The 17901-nt window shown below is 41.5% G+C and overlaps 1 protein-coding gene across 2 annotated transcripts in view; it reads left to right on the top strand.

Annotated features, from left to right (window-relative positions):
* Positions 1–17901, top strand: part of CWC22 (CWC22 spliceosome associated protein homolog) — a 141934-nt gene that overhangs the window by 69466 nt on the left and 54567 nt on the right. For both annotated transcript variants that reach the window (XM_073577480.1, XM_073577479.1), the window contains exons 12-13: positions 9737–9818; positions 12952–13012. In XM_073577480.1, the coding sequence (XP_073433581.1) occupies positions 9737–9818; positions 12952–13012 (143 nt within the window). The remainder of the gene's footprint in view (positions 1–9736; positions 9819–12951; positions 13013–17901) is intronic.

Below are 17901 nucleotides of genomic sequence, written 5' to 3'. Positions count from 1 at the left end.
AATATTTACTGTACTGGCAATGAATATTCATTTCTCTTATAGCGTGCACAGTTTACAGCCGCATTTGCCGGCTTCCAGCAGCTGTAACAAAAAATAAAAACCCTCCTACTTACCTTCCCTGCATGCCCTTGCAGCATTCTGTTCCGGTTTTCAGCGGCTCTTGTGGCCGAGCGATCACGTGTCCCCGGTGAGTGGAGCGAGGTGAATATTCATTACCTTAATGAGCGGGGTCACGTGATCGCTTGGCCGCAGGAGCTGCTGGAAGCCCAAAGAAAAGATGCTGCGAGGGCGTGCAGGGGGAAGGTAAGTAGGTTTTTTTAAATTTTGTTTTAATGCATTTCTCATGGGGAGTCCATGCATTCAAGGGTAGGGATGAGGAACCATGATAAGGATATGGATGAGGAGCCATGCATGCCAGGATGGGGATGAGGGTACAATGCATACCCAGCTTATACTTGAATTAACAGGTTTTCCAAGTTTTTTGTGACAAAATTAGGTGCCTTGGCTTATACTCAAGTATATGCGGTATTTTTTATTTTTTTTGAGGTGGGTGTTGGTGGTCCTGAGTACCGTATTTTACGGATTATAAGACACACTTTTCTCCCCCAAATTTGGGGGAAAATGGGGGTGCGTCTTATGCGTGTGTACCTTACCAGTGCCGATGCTGCAGACCGCAGGTTGAAATGAAGGGGTGCCCAGCGGTGCTGCAGGTGTCTCCGGTGCCATGGGGGTGTCCTGCGCTGCCGGTGCTCTTCCGACATTTTTTGACAGGCCAGAGCCCCTGTCCATGGTTTCCTGTACGGTGGACTATGGGGAAACTGGCCGCCGGGGGCGGCGCATGCGCAGATGGAGATCTCTGCACCAAGATCTCGTGAGATGAGATTTCAGTGCTGCCTCCTCCAGCAGCGATCCTGGGACCCCCCGCTTCACCGCAGCCACCACCCCCAGTAAGCAATAAGACGCATGGATTATAAGAAGCACCACCATTTTAATAAAAAAATATCCTATTTTTCTCCTCAAAATTTGGGGTGCATCTTATAATCCGGAGCGTCTTATAATCTGAAAAATATTATATAGAGGGTCTATCTATAAACTAAATACTCCATACTAGGACTAATTACAAAGAAATGTGTGCCGCAGGGTGATCTTACTAAGTAGTCAGCTTGTTACAGAGCGATTTTATGATGAACGGTTGGGGTTCACAGTTCAGCTTTCTTTATGAATATAATTGCAATCTTATAACTTCCTCCTACACAACTTTTATCTATGCCGTGTGAGGGTTTGGAAACACATAGAGAAAGGAAGAGATCAGTTTTCTGCCGATAAAAAGAAGTTATATTGCAATTTCTAGTCACTTGAAGATATCTGCTTGTTGTCAATGAATAGAAACACCCTTGTTTTCTAAAGGCTGACCATATTTGGACGGAGTTGTTGTTTGATGTAATGTATCTGTATATCTGTATAGATACAGTGAGGAGCTCTGTGCTGCAACTAGTGAAATTATTTAACCCCTTAACGATGAGTAATGTACTTGTACGCCCCTCGTCAGGTGAGTTGGTATAGAGCTAACTCACACCCCATCACACACAGCGATATCGTTAGCGAGATCGCTGATTTTGTGACGCCACAGCGATCTCGCCAGCAAAATCGCTGTGTGTGGCACGCATCAGCGACCGGCCCCCCTGCCGGGTCTCGCTGATCGTGCTCGAACGTCCTGGGCCATATTTTGATTGTTGGTCTCCCGCTGGCCAGCGCGCATCACTGCGTGTAGCAGCGAGAGACCAGCGATCAGCGACGCTGGACGCTGGTTTCCAGGGTAAACATCGGGTATCTAAGATCTTCCGATCACCCCCCGGTACCTTCCGAGTGCCGCTTTCGCTCCTGGTGTCCCGCCGTCCCGGATCATGGACGCCGCCATCCTCCAAAATGGCGGGCGCTTCCGCCGGAAACTGCCAGCTGCAGATTCATTCATTCATTTTGATCGCTATGATAAGCTCTCACAGTGATCAAAATAAAATAAAAAGTAAACAACCCCCCCCTTTATCACCCACATAGGTAGGCACAAATAAGAAAATATTTTTATTTTTCCGTTAGGGTTAGAATTAGAGTTAAGGTTAGAAAAAAGTTAGGGGTGGAATTAGGGTTAGAATTAGGGTTAGGGTTGGAATTAGGGTTAAGGTTAGGGGTGTGTTGGGTTTAGGGTTGGGATTAGGGTTAGGCTTGTGGTTAGGGTTATGGTTAGGGTTGGGATATAGGGTTAGGGGTGTGTTGGGGTTAGGGTTGTGGTTAGGTGTGTGTTGAGGTTAGGGTTGGAGTTAGAATTGAGGGGTTTCCACTGTTCAGGCACCAGGGCTGTGGAGTTGGTAAGCCAAACCTGCGACTCCGACTCCTCAATTTCCCTTCCACCAACTCCGACTCCGACTCCAACATATATTGCTTATATGTAAGTGAAAAATGTATTGTAGTACAATGTAACCATCAGACATTTGATCATTTTTATGATACAATAATCAAGAGATTTAGATAGAACAAAATATATATTTATTGGAATACAACTTCAGAACACAAAAAACTGTAATAAATTGTAAATATGCAATACACTATGTAATATCGATTTTTTATATATATATATATATATATAACACTATGTAATAAACTATGTAAGTAGCAAAAAACAGTTTTCAACAAAAACATACTAAATAACATTTGAGCAGTCTGTGAATTTGTTCTAAGAAATAGAATTGCCTCCATCAGATCCTCCTTCATAGATGACCTCTAATCTGACCTAATAATTTTAAGGCCAGAGAACAACCTCTCTACACTAACTTGGGTTGGGCACATGGGCAACATCTATAACAATTTCCAAGTATAAAGGAATTGCCTCATGCACTGTCAGTTTTGATGAACGGTTGAATTTTTCTTTTTCTTTGAGAGCAAGTGAAACATTTTGCTGAAATATGGTCAATCTGCTGCTATAGGAGATGGAGTGAAATCTTTTTCCTTGCAGCAATGCTTTGCCTGCTCCATATCATCCAAATACTTGTCAAAGTCAAACTCCTCATCTGATGAGGATGACGATATGGCAGCAGTAGCACTGTCAGGACCCAAGTCATCTTGCGCCTGGCAGTCCTGTAGGCCACTCATCCTAACTGCTACCTCAGTCAGAGCTTCTTTTCCTTTAGTAAGCTGTTGATCATCAAGCAGTATACGATGACTTGGGTCCACATAAACAGCTGCCAGAAACATTTTATTTTCCAATAGCTGTGTCTCTGTTTCATTGAACAGAAATGCCATCTGCGATTAAATCTCCTCTTTGGGACAGGCAAAATAGCAAGTTCTTCCACTCCCTTATGAAAATGCCAGGAGTTAAATCCTCAGCTTATAATTTTTTAGCCACGGTAAATAAGTGATTAAGCAATTTCTTCAATTCAGCCACCTGTGTCCATTGACCTCATTTAGGGTTACCTGAGGGTTCGCCACATCTATAAAAAACGGTTTTAGCCAGGATCAAAACTAGGGGAGGGGGGGGGGGGGGGCAGAACCTCATACTGTTCCGCAGAATCTCATACTGCACACCTCAGCTGCTCCAGAACCTTGAGTGTTAGTTTGTGTGCTATCCGGCTTTCATTCTTTTTGGTATAGATAAGATATGGAGAAAGATATGGATAAATGGATAGAGCAGATTTCTAATCTGCTTTTGCTGTTGAAAACATTATCTATGAGCTCAAAAACCTTTCAGGTGATGTGGTTTTTTTAAAAAGCTGATTCTGCTTTTGCAGCTGAAAAACGTATCCTCAAAAAACACAGCAAAAATGCTGTGTGTGAATGTAGCCTTAGATCAGGAATAGAACAGCCATTTATAGGACATTTCACAACTTTCCCAAATTCCTATGAAAAAATATTCAGCACATTATGCATTGAACTACTGTACCCAATTTATTATATATTTTCGGACTCGGACCATTTTATACCGGCTCCGACTCCACCAAAATGAGCTACGACTCCGACTCCACAGCCCTGTTACGCACATCAGGGGGGTCTCCAATCGCGACATGGTGCCACCATTGATTCCAGCCAATTTTGCGTTCAAAAGTCAAATGGTGCTCCCTCCCTTCCAAGCCCCGACGTGTGCCCAAACAGTGGTTTACCCCAACATATGGGGTATCAGTGTACTCAGGAAAAATTGCACAACAACTTTGGGGGTCTAATTTCTCCTGTTACCCTTGGGAAAATAAAAAATTGGGGGCTAAAAAATGATTTTTGTGGAAAAAAAATGATTTTTTATTTTCACATCTCTGCGTTATAAACTTCTGTGAAGCACTTGGGGGTTCAAAGTGCTCATCAGACATCTAGATAAGTTCCTTAGAAGGTCTAGTTTCCAAAATGGGTTCACTTGTGCGGGGTTTCTACTGTTTAGGCACATCAGGGGATCTGCAAACGTAACAACTGCAGACCATTCCATCAAAGTCTGCATTTCAAATCGTCACTACATCCCTTCCGAGCCCCAACGTGTGCCCGAACAGTGGTCCCCCCCCACATATGGGGTACCAGCGTACTCAGGACAAACTGTACAACAACTTTTGGGGTCCAATTTATCCTGTTACCCTTGTGAAAAAAAAAATTGCAGGCTAAAAATCATTTTTTTTTTTAGGAAAAAAAAATGATTTTTTATTTTCAAGGCTCTGCGTTATAAACTTTTGTGAAGCACCTGGGGGTTCAAAGTGCTCACTATGCATCTAGATAAGTTCCTTAGGGGGTCTAGTTTCCAAAATGAGGTCATTTGTGGGGGAGCTCCAACGTTTAGGCACACGGGATCTCCAAACATGACATGGTGTCTGCTAACGATTGGAGCTAATTTTCCTTTCAAAAAGTCAAATGGCGCTCCTTCCCTTCTGAGCCCTGCCGTGCGCCCAAACAGTGGCCCCCCCCACATATGGGATACCAGCGTACTCAGGACAAACTGGACAGCAACTTTTCTGTTCGCCATGTGAAAATAAAAAATAGCGTGCTAAAAAATCATTTTTGAGGGAAAAAAAATGATTTTTTATTTTCAGTGCTCTGTGATATAAACTTCTGTGAAGCACTTGGGGGTTCAAAGTGCTCACTACACATCTAGATAAGTTCATTAAGGGGTCTAGTTTCCAAAATGGGGTCACTTGTGGGGGGTTTTCACTGTTTAGGCACGCAGGGGCTCTCCAAACGCGACATGGTGTCCGCTAACGATTGTATCTAATTTTCCATTCAAAAAGTCAAATTGCGCTCCTTCCCCTGCCGTGCGCCCAAACAGTGGTTTATGACCACATATGAGGTATAGGTGTACTCAGGAGAAATTGCCCAACAAATTTTAGGATCTATTTTATCCTGTTGCCCATGTGACAATGAAAAAACTGAGGCTAAAAGAAAATTTTTGTGAAAAAAAGTCCTTTTTTTTTTTTATGGATCAATTTGTGAAGCACTTGGGAGTTCAAAGTGCTCACTATGCATCTAGATAAGTTCCTTGGGGGGGTCCAGTTTCCAAAATGGGATCACTTGTGGGGGAGCTCCAATGTTTAGGCACACAGGGGCTCTCCAAACGCGACATGGCAACCGCTAAATATTCCAGCATATTTTCCATTCAAAAAGTCAAATGGCGCTCCTTCCCTTCTGAGCCCTGCCGTGTGCCCAAACAGTGGTTTATGACCACATATGAGGTATCGGTGTACTCAGGAGAAATTGCCCAACAAATTTTAGGATCCGTTTTATCCTGTTGCCCATGTGAAAATGAAAAAATTGATGCTAAAAGAAATTTTTTGTTGGAAAAATTAAAATGTCCATTTTTTCCTTCCACGTTGCTTTAGTTCCTGTGAAGCACCTGAAGGGTTAATAATCTTCTTGAATTTAGTTTTGAGTAGATTGAGCGGTGCAGCAGTTTTTAGAATGGTGTCACTTTTGGGTATTTTCTGCCATATAGACCCCTCAAAGTGACTTCAAATGTGAGGTGGTCCCTAAAAAAAAAAATGGTTTTGTAAATTTTGTTGTAAAAATGTGAAGTCACTGGTCAACTTTCAACCCTTATAACTTCCTAACAAAAAAAAAAAATTTGTTTCCAAAATTGTGGTGATGTAAAGTAGACATGTGGGAAATGTTATTTATTGACTATTTTGTGTCACATAACTCTCTGGTTTAACAGAATAAAAATTCAAAATTTGAAAATTGCAAAATTTTCGCCAAATTTCCGATTTTTTTCACAAACGCAAAAACTATCGACCTAAATTTACCACTAACATGAAGCCCAATATGTCACGAAAAAACAGTCTCAGAATCGCTAGGATCCGTTGAAGCGTTCTTGAGTTATTACCTCATAAAGGGACACTGGTCAGAATTGCAAAAAATGGCCTGGTCATTAAGGTCAAAATAGGCTGGGTCATGAAGGGATTAAACTGGACATGTCAGACATGCTGCTAAATAAATTGGACGTATTGTAAGCTCTCTGTGTGCACCAATCTGGAAGTTGTATATGCTCCACTCATTCTTTAGAAAAGTAAAAATAGTGTCAAGTTTGGTCCTGGATTCATCAAAGGAAATCTGTCTTCAGGTTTTTGGTATGGTGTGTAATCTGAGAGCAGTAGTGATGTAGGGGCAGAGAGCCTTATTACAGTGATATCACTTACTGGGCTGTTTATTGCTTTTCCAGTACAAGCAGTGTTTTATCAGCAGGAGATTATCAGTACAGGACAACTGACAACCTGCCTCCTAGTCCAACCCCATCCCCAGCAATGATTAGCAGCTCTTAATCACAATGCAGTGTTCAAAGAAAGCTGCCAATCAGGGGTTCATGCTGCTCTCGGATTACATTGCAACAACTTACTGACCGATTCCCTTGAAAGAAGCAACCTTATTAAACTTTTTTTTTTATTGCCTATTCCAGTGTGAATGTGTATGTAGGGCAAGTGTGGTAGTGTGGTCCTCTTCTGGGTCATGTAATTTCTGTTCCTACTTTTAGGCCAGGCACATAGTTTTTATTTTTATTTTTGCGCATATTAGGGGTTTGCTAAATTTGTGACTACCGTATTTTTTTTCCCTCAAATCTGGCGTAAATATCACTAATGAGTCTCAATTATATTAATCTGGACAGACTGTTCTGACAGTCTAGGGACACAGTGATTGATTCACTTTTTGGTGTGAGTTTTTTGTCTTATTTTAAGATTATCTGTCGACAGTCATGGTATTTGCATTGCAATTTATATAATGAAGAAGGAAAACTGATGATTCCTTTTCCTGCACAAATGTAAATATATTCGTTCCATAGCTTCATGGTGGAAAATTAAAATCGGGGATTTAAAAATGAGGTAAGCACTCGGGGATTGGTTTTCCATAGTTTTGGTAGAGCTGCGACCTAGGACAAGTGAATAATGTGCTGGAGAGTGATGAAATGCTTGTCTGGCAGACTGGATGGGTGTTGGAGCAGTGGCACAGGGAATGCCCGTGTGATACACATTGGCACGGAGAAGACTTTGAAGATAAATTAAGGCAGGAGCTGAGGTAATATGGAATAACGATGAGCTCATTGCACACATCCGTCCGCCTCAACTTTGTTTTTCCATCCACATTTGTGTCTAGCTTTGCTGCCGCTGTGTAGTCAGGTTCACACTGTCTAGCAGATGTCCCAAGTTACAGTATGGAGGTAATGGTAAAAGAAGGGTTGATGAAAAAGAGCTGATACACGGCCATATTAACACATCTCAGTTAAGAATAAGTCTTGTATATTATGCACAAAGGGGTGCACTTTTTTAAATAATGGCTAGGAAAACTGGTGAATTGATAAAAAAAAAAGTGTTTGCTCATCTTTAGTGATGAGTGAATGTGCTGGGATAAGGAGTTATCCGAGCATGCTCAGATGCTAACATAGTGACTTCGGCGTGGTCAAAAATATGTTCGAATCCCCGCTCCTGCATTTCTCACGGTTTTTCAACAGCTGCAGCACATGCAGGGATTGCCTAACAAACAGACAATCTCTGCATGTGTTGGGGCTGTCGAAAAAGCCGCAGGGATTCAAACATATTTTTCGAGTATGCCAAAGGCACTCTTCAGACGTAGCACATCTTATCTTATCCCTGACAACCTCTTAAAGGGAATCTGTCACCCTTTTTTTGCCCTATGAGCTGCCGGTATTGACATCAGGGGCTTATCTACAGCATTCTGTAATGCTGTAGATAAGCCCCCGATGTAACCTGAAAGATAAGAAAAAAGAGTTGGATTATACTCACCGGAGGGGGCGGTCTGGTCCGATGGGTGTCGCGGTCCGGTCCGACGCCTCCCATCTTCATACGATGCCGTCCTCTTCTTCCCTTCCTGTAGTAGCTCCGGCGCAGGCGCACTGCTCTGCCTTGTTGAGGGCAGAGCAGAATACTGCAGTGCGCAGGCGCCAGACCTCTCTCGACGCCTGCACACTGAAGGACTGTGCTCTGCCCAATCTCCAGACCTGAACCCCTTTGAAAACCTCTGGAATGTAATCAGAATGAAGATGGATAGTCACAAGCCATGAAACAAAGAGTTGCTTACATTTTGTACCAGGAGTGGCATAAGGTCACCCAAAACCAGTGTGAAAGACTGGTGGAAAGCATTTTGTCAGAGATCATATTTACCCCGTCCTGGCACGTCTCTGCAGCCCCCCCCGCTTCTCCGTAGGTCTCCTGCGTCTGTGTTCAGGGTTACGTGGTGGCGCTCATTAAACTCATGAATATGCACATATTCATGAGTTTAATGAGCGGTACCACATGATCGCTGGAAGAAGACCGAGGAGCAGGGGCTGCAGAGAAGACCGTGCGCCAGGAGGGGGTGAGTATGACGGGGGCAGAGCAATATTCACCTGTCCCCGTTCCATCGCCATGTACCGCTGTGTTTCCGGGTCCTCCTGCTGTGACGTTCAGCAGAGGTAGTCATTGCGCTCCCTCTGCTGAACGTCACTGCAGAGACCCGGAAGACAGAGCGGTGGACGGCCATGGAGCAGGGACCGGTAAATATCGCCAGTGCCGCGGGCCTGAGCAAGCGGCGACACCTGGAGGTATGTCATTTTTTTTTTTAATTTGCAGCAGCGGGGGGTATTTATGGAGCATCTTATGGGACAGCATTAACCCTTGTGCAGCAGCATATGGGGGGTATTTATGGGGCATCTTATGGGGCAGCATTAACCCTTGTGCAGCAGCATATGAGGGGTATTTATGGAGCACCTTATGGGGCAGCATTAACCCTTGTGCAGCAGCATATGGGGGGTATTTATGGAGCATGTTATGGGGCAGCATTATCCCTTGTGCAGTGGCATATGGGAGGTATTTTTGGATCATCTTATGGGGCAGCATTAACCCTTGTGCAGCAGAATATGGGGGGTATTTATGGAGCATCTTATGAGGCAGCATTAACACTTGTGCAGCAGCATATGGGGGTATTTATGGGGCATATTATGGGGCAGCATTAACCCTTGTGCAGCAGCATATGGGTTTGTTTTTTTTATCTATGGAGCATCTTCTTGGACCACCATTAACCATTGTGTAGCACCACCCTCGGCTTATACATGTTTTTCCATTTTTTTGTGGCAAAATTAGGGAGGTCGGCTTTACGCGGGTCGGCTTATACACAAGTATATATGGTATTTTATGTTGTTGCATCACATGTGCAGAAAATAATAATAAAAAATTCTCTAAGTATTTTAATATATCCGGAACTATTCTGATAATTTATTCTGTGTAATTTATTTTAGGGGAGAAGATAACCATTCATGACAAAACAGAGATTAACCTCGTTTCCTTCCGCCGAACAATTTATCTTGCCATCCAGTCCAGGTATGACAGCTGAGCCTTCCCACTGACGGCAAATGTTTGTAATAGATATTTCATGCTATATCTTCATCTTTTTTTTTTTTTTTTTTTTAAAGTCTGATCTTCCACCATCCCACCCTTCTCCCATCGCAACTTTTTTTCTGCCGGCACCATGCCGCCCCTCTTTTAGAAACACATTATGAGTAGTTGACAGCTAGGCGCTGCGGGGCTCTCTCTCCCGATGGACACATTCAGTTGCTGACAAATATGAGCGCTGGTGTCTGCTAACCAAAACTGCATGTAAGGGATCAAATTGACAGTCTCCGTAGGAAGGAAAGTCTGCAAGTAGCTTATGTGTGTAAAGTGTACCTCCGATTATACAGTGCACAATAGTCATTATCCTTTATACGTTGCATAGCAGAATCATCTACTGAATAGCAGCTCGGGCCATGGGCGGCTCATACCTATTAAGGGACAGAGCGCCCTGTAATAGCCACTATATGAACACTATAATTAATTCACAAACATTTCAACTTAGTTGAAAAGATGTCCGCTCCTGCTAGCAAAAAGCAGCAATTTTAATAGCAATTTTTTCTTTTTTAAACTTTGTCCATCCTTTTCTTTAGCCACATAGCCATTGTGCCAGCAGCGTTTGCTCCAATTCTACCTGCTGCAAATCCGATGGTAATGCAGTTATTTCATCTGACTTGGGCAGTCTATTTTTTCCCTATTCATTCTTCAGCAATGTAGAAAGGGGAAAAAAAAATCAGAAGCAAAAATAATGTCTGGCTTTCAAATATGTGTGATCGGCAAAAAGCTTGGATCAAAATAATGCTGGTGTAATGGCTTTCCGTGACCGTAAAATGTACTTATACCTACACACGCTTAATGGAGCCTAGCCGTTCCTATAACTCTGCTGGGGCTTTTCTGCACTAAATGAATCTGATTTCATTTGAAAATCCCCTAATGATTTAACAGCACCCACTTTCCTGGGAGGCAATTTTCAGATTTTGCAAAACGCTTTCAATAGTATCGTTAAGCTTCCCTGCTGTACTTATCACCCTACTGCCAGCTCTCCACACTGATCCGTGCACTTCCATCATCTCAGTAGCAATTGTTAAACTTTTTCAACGTTACTTTTATTTTTCTCATGGTTCTTTATAGGACACCTGTCACCTCTCCTGACATGTCTGTTTTAGTAAATACTTATATTCTTCATATCACATCAACACCTTCTCTTACAACTTTACTTTTTGGCATTCCTCTGTTATTCCTCCTAGAAATGTATAAATTTTGTAGCTGCATTCTATTATTTGGGAGGGGGGTCCTACACTAATAGGATAGTATGAAACTCTTACCAGGGATACCCCCTCAAACTGTCAATTTATTTATTCATAACTTTTTGGGAAGATTATCAGAGGAGCAGCCCGATGCAGAATTATGACAAACTATTTTCCAATGTTAATAGTTAAAAATTAGTGTTGAGCGAACGTGCTTGGATGACATGTTATCAGAGCATGCTTGGGTGTTATCCAAGTGTCTCATGGCTGCCAGATAGCCGCAACACGTGGTGATTGCCGAATCAACAGGCAATCCATGCTTGTGTTGTGATTGTCGAATAGCCGTGAGGCATGCAGCCGCAGGGACTCAAACATGTTATGTGAGCACGCCGAAGACACTGTTAGCATCCGAGCATGAGCGGAAGGATAACACCTTATCCCAGCACATTTACTCATCACTAGTATAAATATTTACTAAAATAGATGGATCAATATTACAAATGGGTCGTGTTATAAATAGTACATGAGACATTTAGACTTCAATACTTAAAGAAAAAAAACAAACCAAAAAAATCCTGCATGGTAAAGCTCAGTCTGAAGGCCCATGAACCCCGGATGTTCCTGGAATCTCATGGTCTACAGGACCCTGACCCATGGCATTAATCCACCACCTATCAGCTATATGTTGGTTTACTCTGAATAGATTAACTTTCAAACTTAAGAGCAACCCTTTAAAGGGAATCTGTCAGCGTGTTTTTGCTACGGCATCGGAGAGCACCTTGATGTAGGAAAAGAGACCCTGAATCCAATGATGTATCTCTTTGATTGTGTTACAACTACTGCACCTCCAGTAATCGTAGTTTTTAGATGCAGCATGAAGCAGAGCTGAGAAAGCTGTTCCCACCCTCCTCCATGCTCTGTATGTACATTGTCTATTGACAGTGAGCTGCTTATCACTGGAGGAGGCGTGGTCAGACAAGCAGTTGAGCGCCAGCTAGTCACAGCAATGATGTCTTAGTGATAAAACCTTTATTGTAAGTAAACATAACTTGTTGAATTCAGTGTTTTAAACGCTACATCATGCTGTCTTCAGATTACATACCAAAAATCTGATGACTTTTACTTTTAAATGTTTACATTCTGGCTGTCTACAGCCACCATTAGGGGAAGTTTACTGCATCTTGCAGCATCTCCTAAGTTCCGTAAACGACAACTGCTGGAAGATAGAATATTATTATGAAGGTGCCATCAGATTACCTAATGTGAAACCTTTCCCACCAGTGCATTTTCTTATCTCCCTGAAGTCTGGGGATCGCTGTGCCATATTTACGTAGTTGTCTGATAGGCAATATAAGACCTGACTCTTCATCTCCTGCAAGTCCTTGAGTTCAGCCCCATTTTTTTCTGATGGACGTGTTTCTTGCACATGCTATGTTAAATGAAGCCCCAGAGCATTGAATCCACTATGTCAAGGTAGTGCATTCAGGGCAGTGTATAATGCACTGTTCATCCAGGGTTCGGAGAAAACGCTTCATCCACGACCATCAAAGACTGCAAGGCCGAATAAAAGCTCTTGCTTAAGGTGACTGTGATGGTTCACGCTGCCCATTAGCAATTAAAAACCATTCACCTAGAAAGTAAGAGGCAAATAAAGGGGACTTTTTTATGGAATGATTTGCTGAGCTGCAGGAAGGAACTAAAAATCAGATTGAGGAAGCCGAATACAATGACAATGATATGATGGAAGCGGTTAAACAGAAGCCTGATGTTAGGTTCCCTTTAATTGCATGTTTATACAGACTGTACTTTTATGCAGAACCCTGGGAAGTTATTTTGCTGTGCATTTTATTAACTTTTCTTTTTTCTGCAATGTTCAGTTTAGATTTTGAGGAATGTGCTCACAAGCTAATAAAGATGGACTTTCCAGATAGTCAGACGGTAAGTTTTGTCCAGTGATGTGGCCATATCTGTATAACATGTACATGTACATCTGTAGATACACGTATGTATTCATATATATGTAGATGACACATGCCTCCTAGGTTGAAATTGGTAGCTTATATGTCGTCTTTTAGACTTTGCTAAGTGGTCTCCAAGGGTTATTCCCAAAATGGACCCAAGGTAATTGAAAAATTAACTCAACAGCTCTCTAATGGGCTGTTTCCTAGTCAAACCATCATTGATCCCTTAACTCCCAGAGCTTTTTTAGATTTTTTGTTCCTCTTCTTTCCAGAGCCCTAACTTTATTTTTCCGTCAATATGGCCATGTGAGGGCTTATTTTTTGTGGGACGAGTTGTACTTTTGAACGACACCATTGGTTGTACCGTGTCGTGTACTCGAAAACGGGAAAAAAATTCCAAGTGCGGTGACATTGCAAAAAAAATGCAATCCCACTCTTGTTTTTTGCTACGTTCACTAAATGCTAAAACTAATTTGCCATTATGAATCTCCAAGTCATTACGAGTTCATAGAAACCAAACATGTCTATGTTCTCTTTTATCTAAGTGGTGAAAAAAAAAATTCCAAAGTGCAATTTTCTGAGACCCGTAGCTTCTACATTTTTTATGATCTGGGGTCGGGTGAGGGCTTATTTTTTGCGTGCCAGGCTGACATTTTTAATGATAAATCTTTTGTGCAAATACTTTCTTTTGATTGCTCGTTATTGCATTTTAATGCAATGTCGCGGCGACCACAAAAAACGTAATTTTGGTGTTTGAATTTTTTTTTCTCGCTACACCGTTTAGCGATCAGGTTAATCTTCTTTTATAGATAAATCGGGCAATTCTGAACTCGGCGATACTAGATATGTGTATTTGTAATTTTTTTTTTAATTTTATTTTGTTTGGGGCGAAAGGGGGGGAGTTTGAACTTTTAGGGTTTTTATTTATTTTTTTAATTTTTAAACATTTTTTTACTTTTGGCATGCTTCAATAGCCTCAGATTGCCCATATGTATCAGATTTACTGCATTGTTATGAGTGCCGACCACCAGGTGGCGCTCACAGCAATGTGCCTTCAACAACCATGGAGGTCTCTGAGACCTCTGGTTGTCCAGGCAACGCGTCGCCGACCCCCGATCACGTGAAGGGCAGCTGGAAGCACTAAATGCCCGCTGTCAGGTTTGACAGTGGGATTTAACTAGTTAATAGGCGCGAGTGGATCGCGATTTTGCTCGCGCCTATTGTGGGCACATGTCAGCTGTTTATAACAGTTGACATGTCGCGGCTTTGAGGTGGACTCCCCGCCGGAGCCCACCTCAAAGCAGGGGATACTTACCGATGACGTACTATTCTATCATCTGTAAGGAAGTGGTTCATTCAGCAGGTAAAAGGCCTGGAGCTGATTACAGGTTTGGCATTTGTATTTGGAAGCTGTTTCTGTGAACCTACATCATGTGGTCAAAGGAGCTCTCAATGGAAGAGAATCGGACCAGTATTAGGCTGAAAAAAAATATTCTGAAAAAAAAGAGCGTAGTGGTGAGCTTGGGAACTCGAAAAGACCTGGATGTCCATAGAAGACAACAATGGGGGATGACTGAAGAATCCTTTCCATGGTTAAGAAAAACACCTTCACAATATCCTCCAAAGTGAAGAACTCGCTCCAGGTAGTAGGTGATGCAGTATCTAAGTCTACCATAAAGAGAAGAGTTTATGAGAGCAAATGCAGAGGGTTCACCACAAGGTGCAGACCGCTAATCAGCCTTAAAAATGAAGCCAACCCAGTTTGTTAAAAGCATTCTTTGGACATATGAACCAAAAATTAACCTGTACCAGAATGATGAGTCAAAAGAAAATTTGTAGAGAGCTTGGAACAGCTTAATGATCCAAAGCACACCACCTCCTCTGTAAAGCATGGTGGAGGCAGTGTGATGGCATCGGAATGCATGGCTTCCAGTGGCACTGTGCCACTAGTGTTTATTGATTATGTGACTGACGACAAAAGCAAACAAATTAATTCTGAAGAGTACAGGATGACACTTTCTTCTCAGATTCATCCAAATGCAGAAAGGTTGATTGGACAGTGCTTCACAGTACAAAAGGACAATGACCCAAAACATACCGCTAAAGCAATTCTGGAGTTTATTTTTTTTTTAAAGCAAAGAAGTGGAATATTCTGCAATGGTTGAGTCAGTCACCAGGTCTCACCCCCATTAAGCGGCATTTCACGTTTTTAAGACAAAACTTAAGGCAGAAAGACCCACAAACAAGCAACAACTTAACTCGGCTGCAGTAGAGGTCAGCAAAGCATCACAAAGGGGGAAACCCAGTGTTAGATGATGTCCATAGTTTCAAGACTTCAAGCAGTCATTGCCTGCAAAAGATTCTCTACCATAAATAAAATGTTCATTTTTAATACTTTTGTAAAGTTAATTTGTCCAATTAGTTTTGAGCCCCTGAAATGAGGCGGCTTTGTGGATAACTGGGTTGCAAACATTTTTGTTTAACCCCTTTAATTAAACCAGAAAGTCTACACTTCTGTTGCATCTCAGTTGTTTCAGTTCAAATCCAAGATAGTGTGATCACTGTCAAAATATTTCTTGACCTAACTGTATATGTGAGAGAGTTGAAACCTAAAGAAATGAACTGTATTATAAGTTGGTGTGCATACAACATGTAGGAACATGTTCACACTGGCCACTAAATAGACAAAACCTAAGATATAAATAACATAGGCTACATAATATAATTTTGCTAAAAAAAACATAAAAACATCCCACCACGTCAAGGTGACCTTATTTGGGACGGTCCTAACCACTAGTATTAAAACCTTTCCATATGTCAAATTAAGTAAACGTGAATAGGGGGCGGGCAAGACTGAGACCCCAACTAATGGACACCCAGCCATGGAGAACTATTAAATGTAATGTCCAGCTCAAAGAAAAGAGAGGCCAAACCCTTATTTTCAGGCTTTCCCAATCTGTGCACTCCCCATGGCTTGGTGTCCATTAGTCGGGGTCTCTGTCCTGTTCAGCCCCTATTCACATTTACATTATTTTACATATAGTAAGGTTTTAATATTAGAGGTTAGTATCGTCCCGAATAGGGTCACCTGGACGTGGTGGGATGGCTTTTGTTTTTTTTAACTTTTGGCTTTTATCAAAAAACATATTAAGTACCCTATGTTATTTTCATGCACTATTGCTATTTTATTTACTGCAGAGTATTTGATCGTTTTGCTTTTATTTTAGGTTTTGTATGCGAGAAAGTTGACATGACAACTTTGCATCTACTCCCAGAGTACAAAGGACGGCCGTACCAATTTCCTAAAAAAATAAAAAGGCTAAATAAATAAAATGTTCAGGGCATTTGTGTAATTCATATGCACATAATGTGGTAATGCACACAGTCTTTGAAGCGCACAGGGAGGCCGGCTTTTTGTTGCCAGCATAATATACTTTTCCATGTCATGTCAATTGAATTAAATCTGTAATAAGGTGTAAATTATAGTGTAATATTTATGACCTGCTGGGGATTCCATTTCTTCATGTTTAGATTTTGTCCTCATCATCTATCTTGTAGCCTGTCAGCTCGTCCCACAGGAAAGTCCTAGCAAGGTTTCCAAACACCATCATTTATAGCTCTTCACTTTTCAGACTTTGCTGTGGTGCAAGTTTCTTATTGTCTGTGTTCATGAACCCTTGCTTGTTTTTAGTTTTTAATTGCACTTCTCTGACTTCATTTCTTGTTTAACCCTTTCGCGCCTGAGCCTGTTTTTGCCTTCGTGACCAGGCCAATTTTTTCAATTCTGACCAGTGTCACTTTATGAGGCCATAACTCTAGAACGCTTCAACGGATCCTGCTGATTCTGACATTGTTTTCTCATGACATATTGTACTTCAGGATAGTGGTAAAATTTCTTAGATATGAACTGCGCTTATATGTTAAAAAAATCGAAATTTGGCAAAAATTTTGAAAATTTTGCAATTTTCAAACTTTTAATTTTTATGCCCTTAAATCAGAGAGTGATATCGCACAAAATAGTTAATAAATAACATTTCCCACATGTCTACTTTACATCTGCACAATTTTGGAAACATAATTTTTTTTTTTTTGGAAGTTATAAGGGTTAAAAGTTGACCAGCGATTTCTCATTTTTACAACAAAATTTACAACACCATTTTTTTTAGGGACCACCTCACATTTGAAGTGAGTTTGGGGGGTCAATATGACAGAAAATACCAAAAAGTGACACCATTCTAAAAACTGCACCTCTCAATGTACTCAAAACCACATTCAAGAAGTTTATTAACCCTTCAGGTGCTTCACATGAATGAATGGAATGTGGAAGGAAAAAATAAACATTTAACTTTTTTTCACAAACATTTTACTTCAGAACCATTTTTTTTATTTTCACAAGTGTAAAAACAGAAAATGAACCACAAAATTTTTTGTGCAATTTCTCCCAAATACGCCGATACCCCGTATGTGGGGCTAAACCACTGTTTGAGCACACGGCAGAGCTCAGAAAGGAAGGAGTGCCGTTTGACTTTTTCAATGCAGAATTGGCTGGAATTGAGATAGGACGCCATGTCGCATTTGGAGAGCCCCTAATGTGCCTAAACAGTGGAAACCCCCACAAGTGACCCCATTTTGGAAACTAGACCCCTTAAAGAACTTATCTAGATGTGTGGTGAGCACTTTGAACCCCCAAGTGCTTCACAGAAGTTTATAACGTAGAGCCATGAAAATAAAAAATCATTTTTGTTCCACAAACATGATCTTTTAGCCCCCAATTTTTTATTTTCACAAGGGTAACAGGAGAAATTGGACCCCATAAGTTGTTGTCCAATTTGTCCTGAGTACACTGGTACCCCATATGTGGAAGAA

This window comes from Dendrobates tinctorius, unplaced genomic scaffold (genome assembly GCF_039654945.1).
Source record: "Dendrobates tinctorius isolate UK_male_01 unplaced genomic scaffold, ASM3965494v1 ptg000056l, whole genome shotgun sequence".
Classification (NCBI taxonomy): Eukaryota; Metazoa; Chordata; class Amphibia; order Anura; family Dendrobatidae; genus Dendrobates; species Dendrobates tinctorius.
Note: the sequence above shows the minus strand (reverse complement) of the source record. Positions and strands in the feature narration are given on the sequence as shown.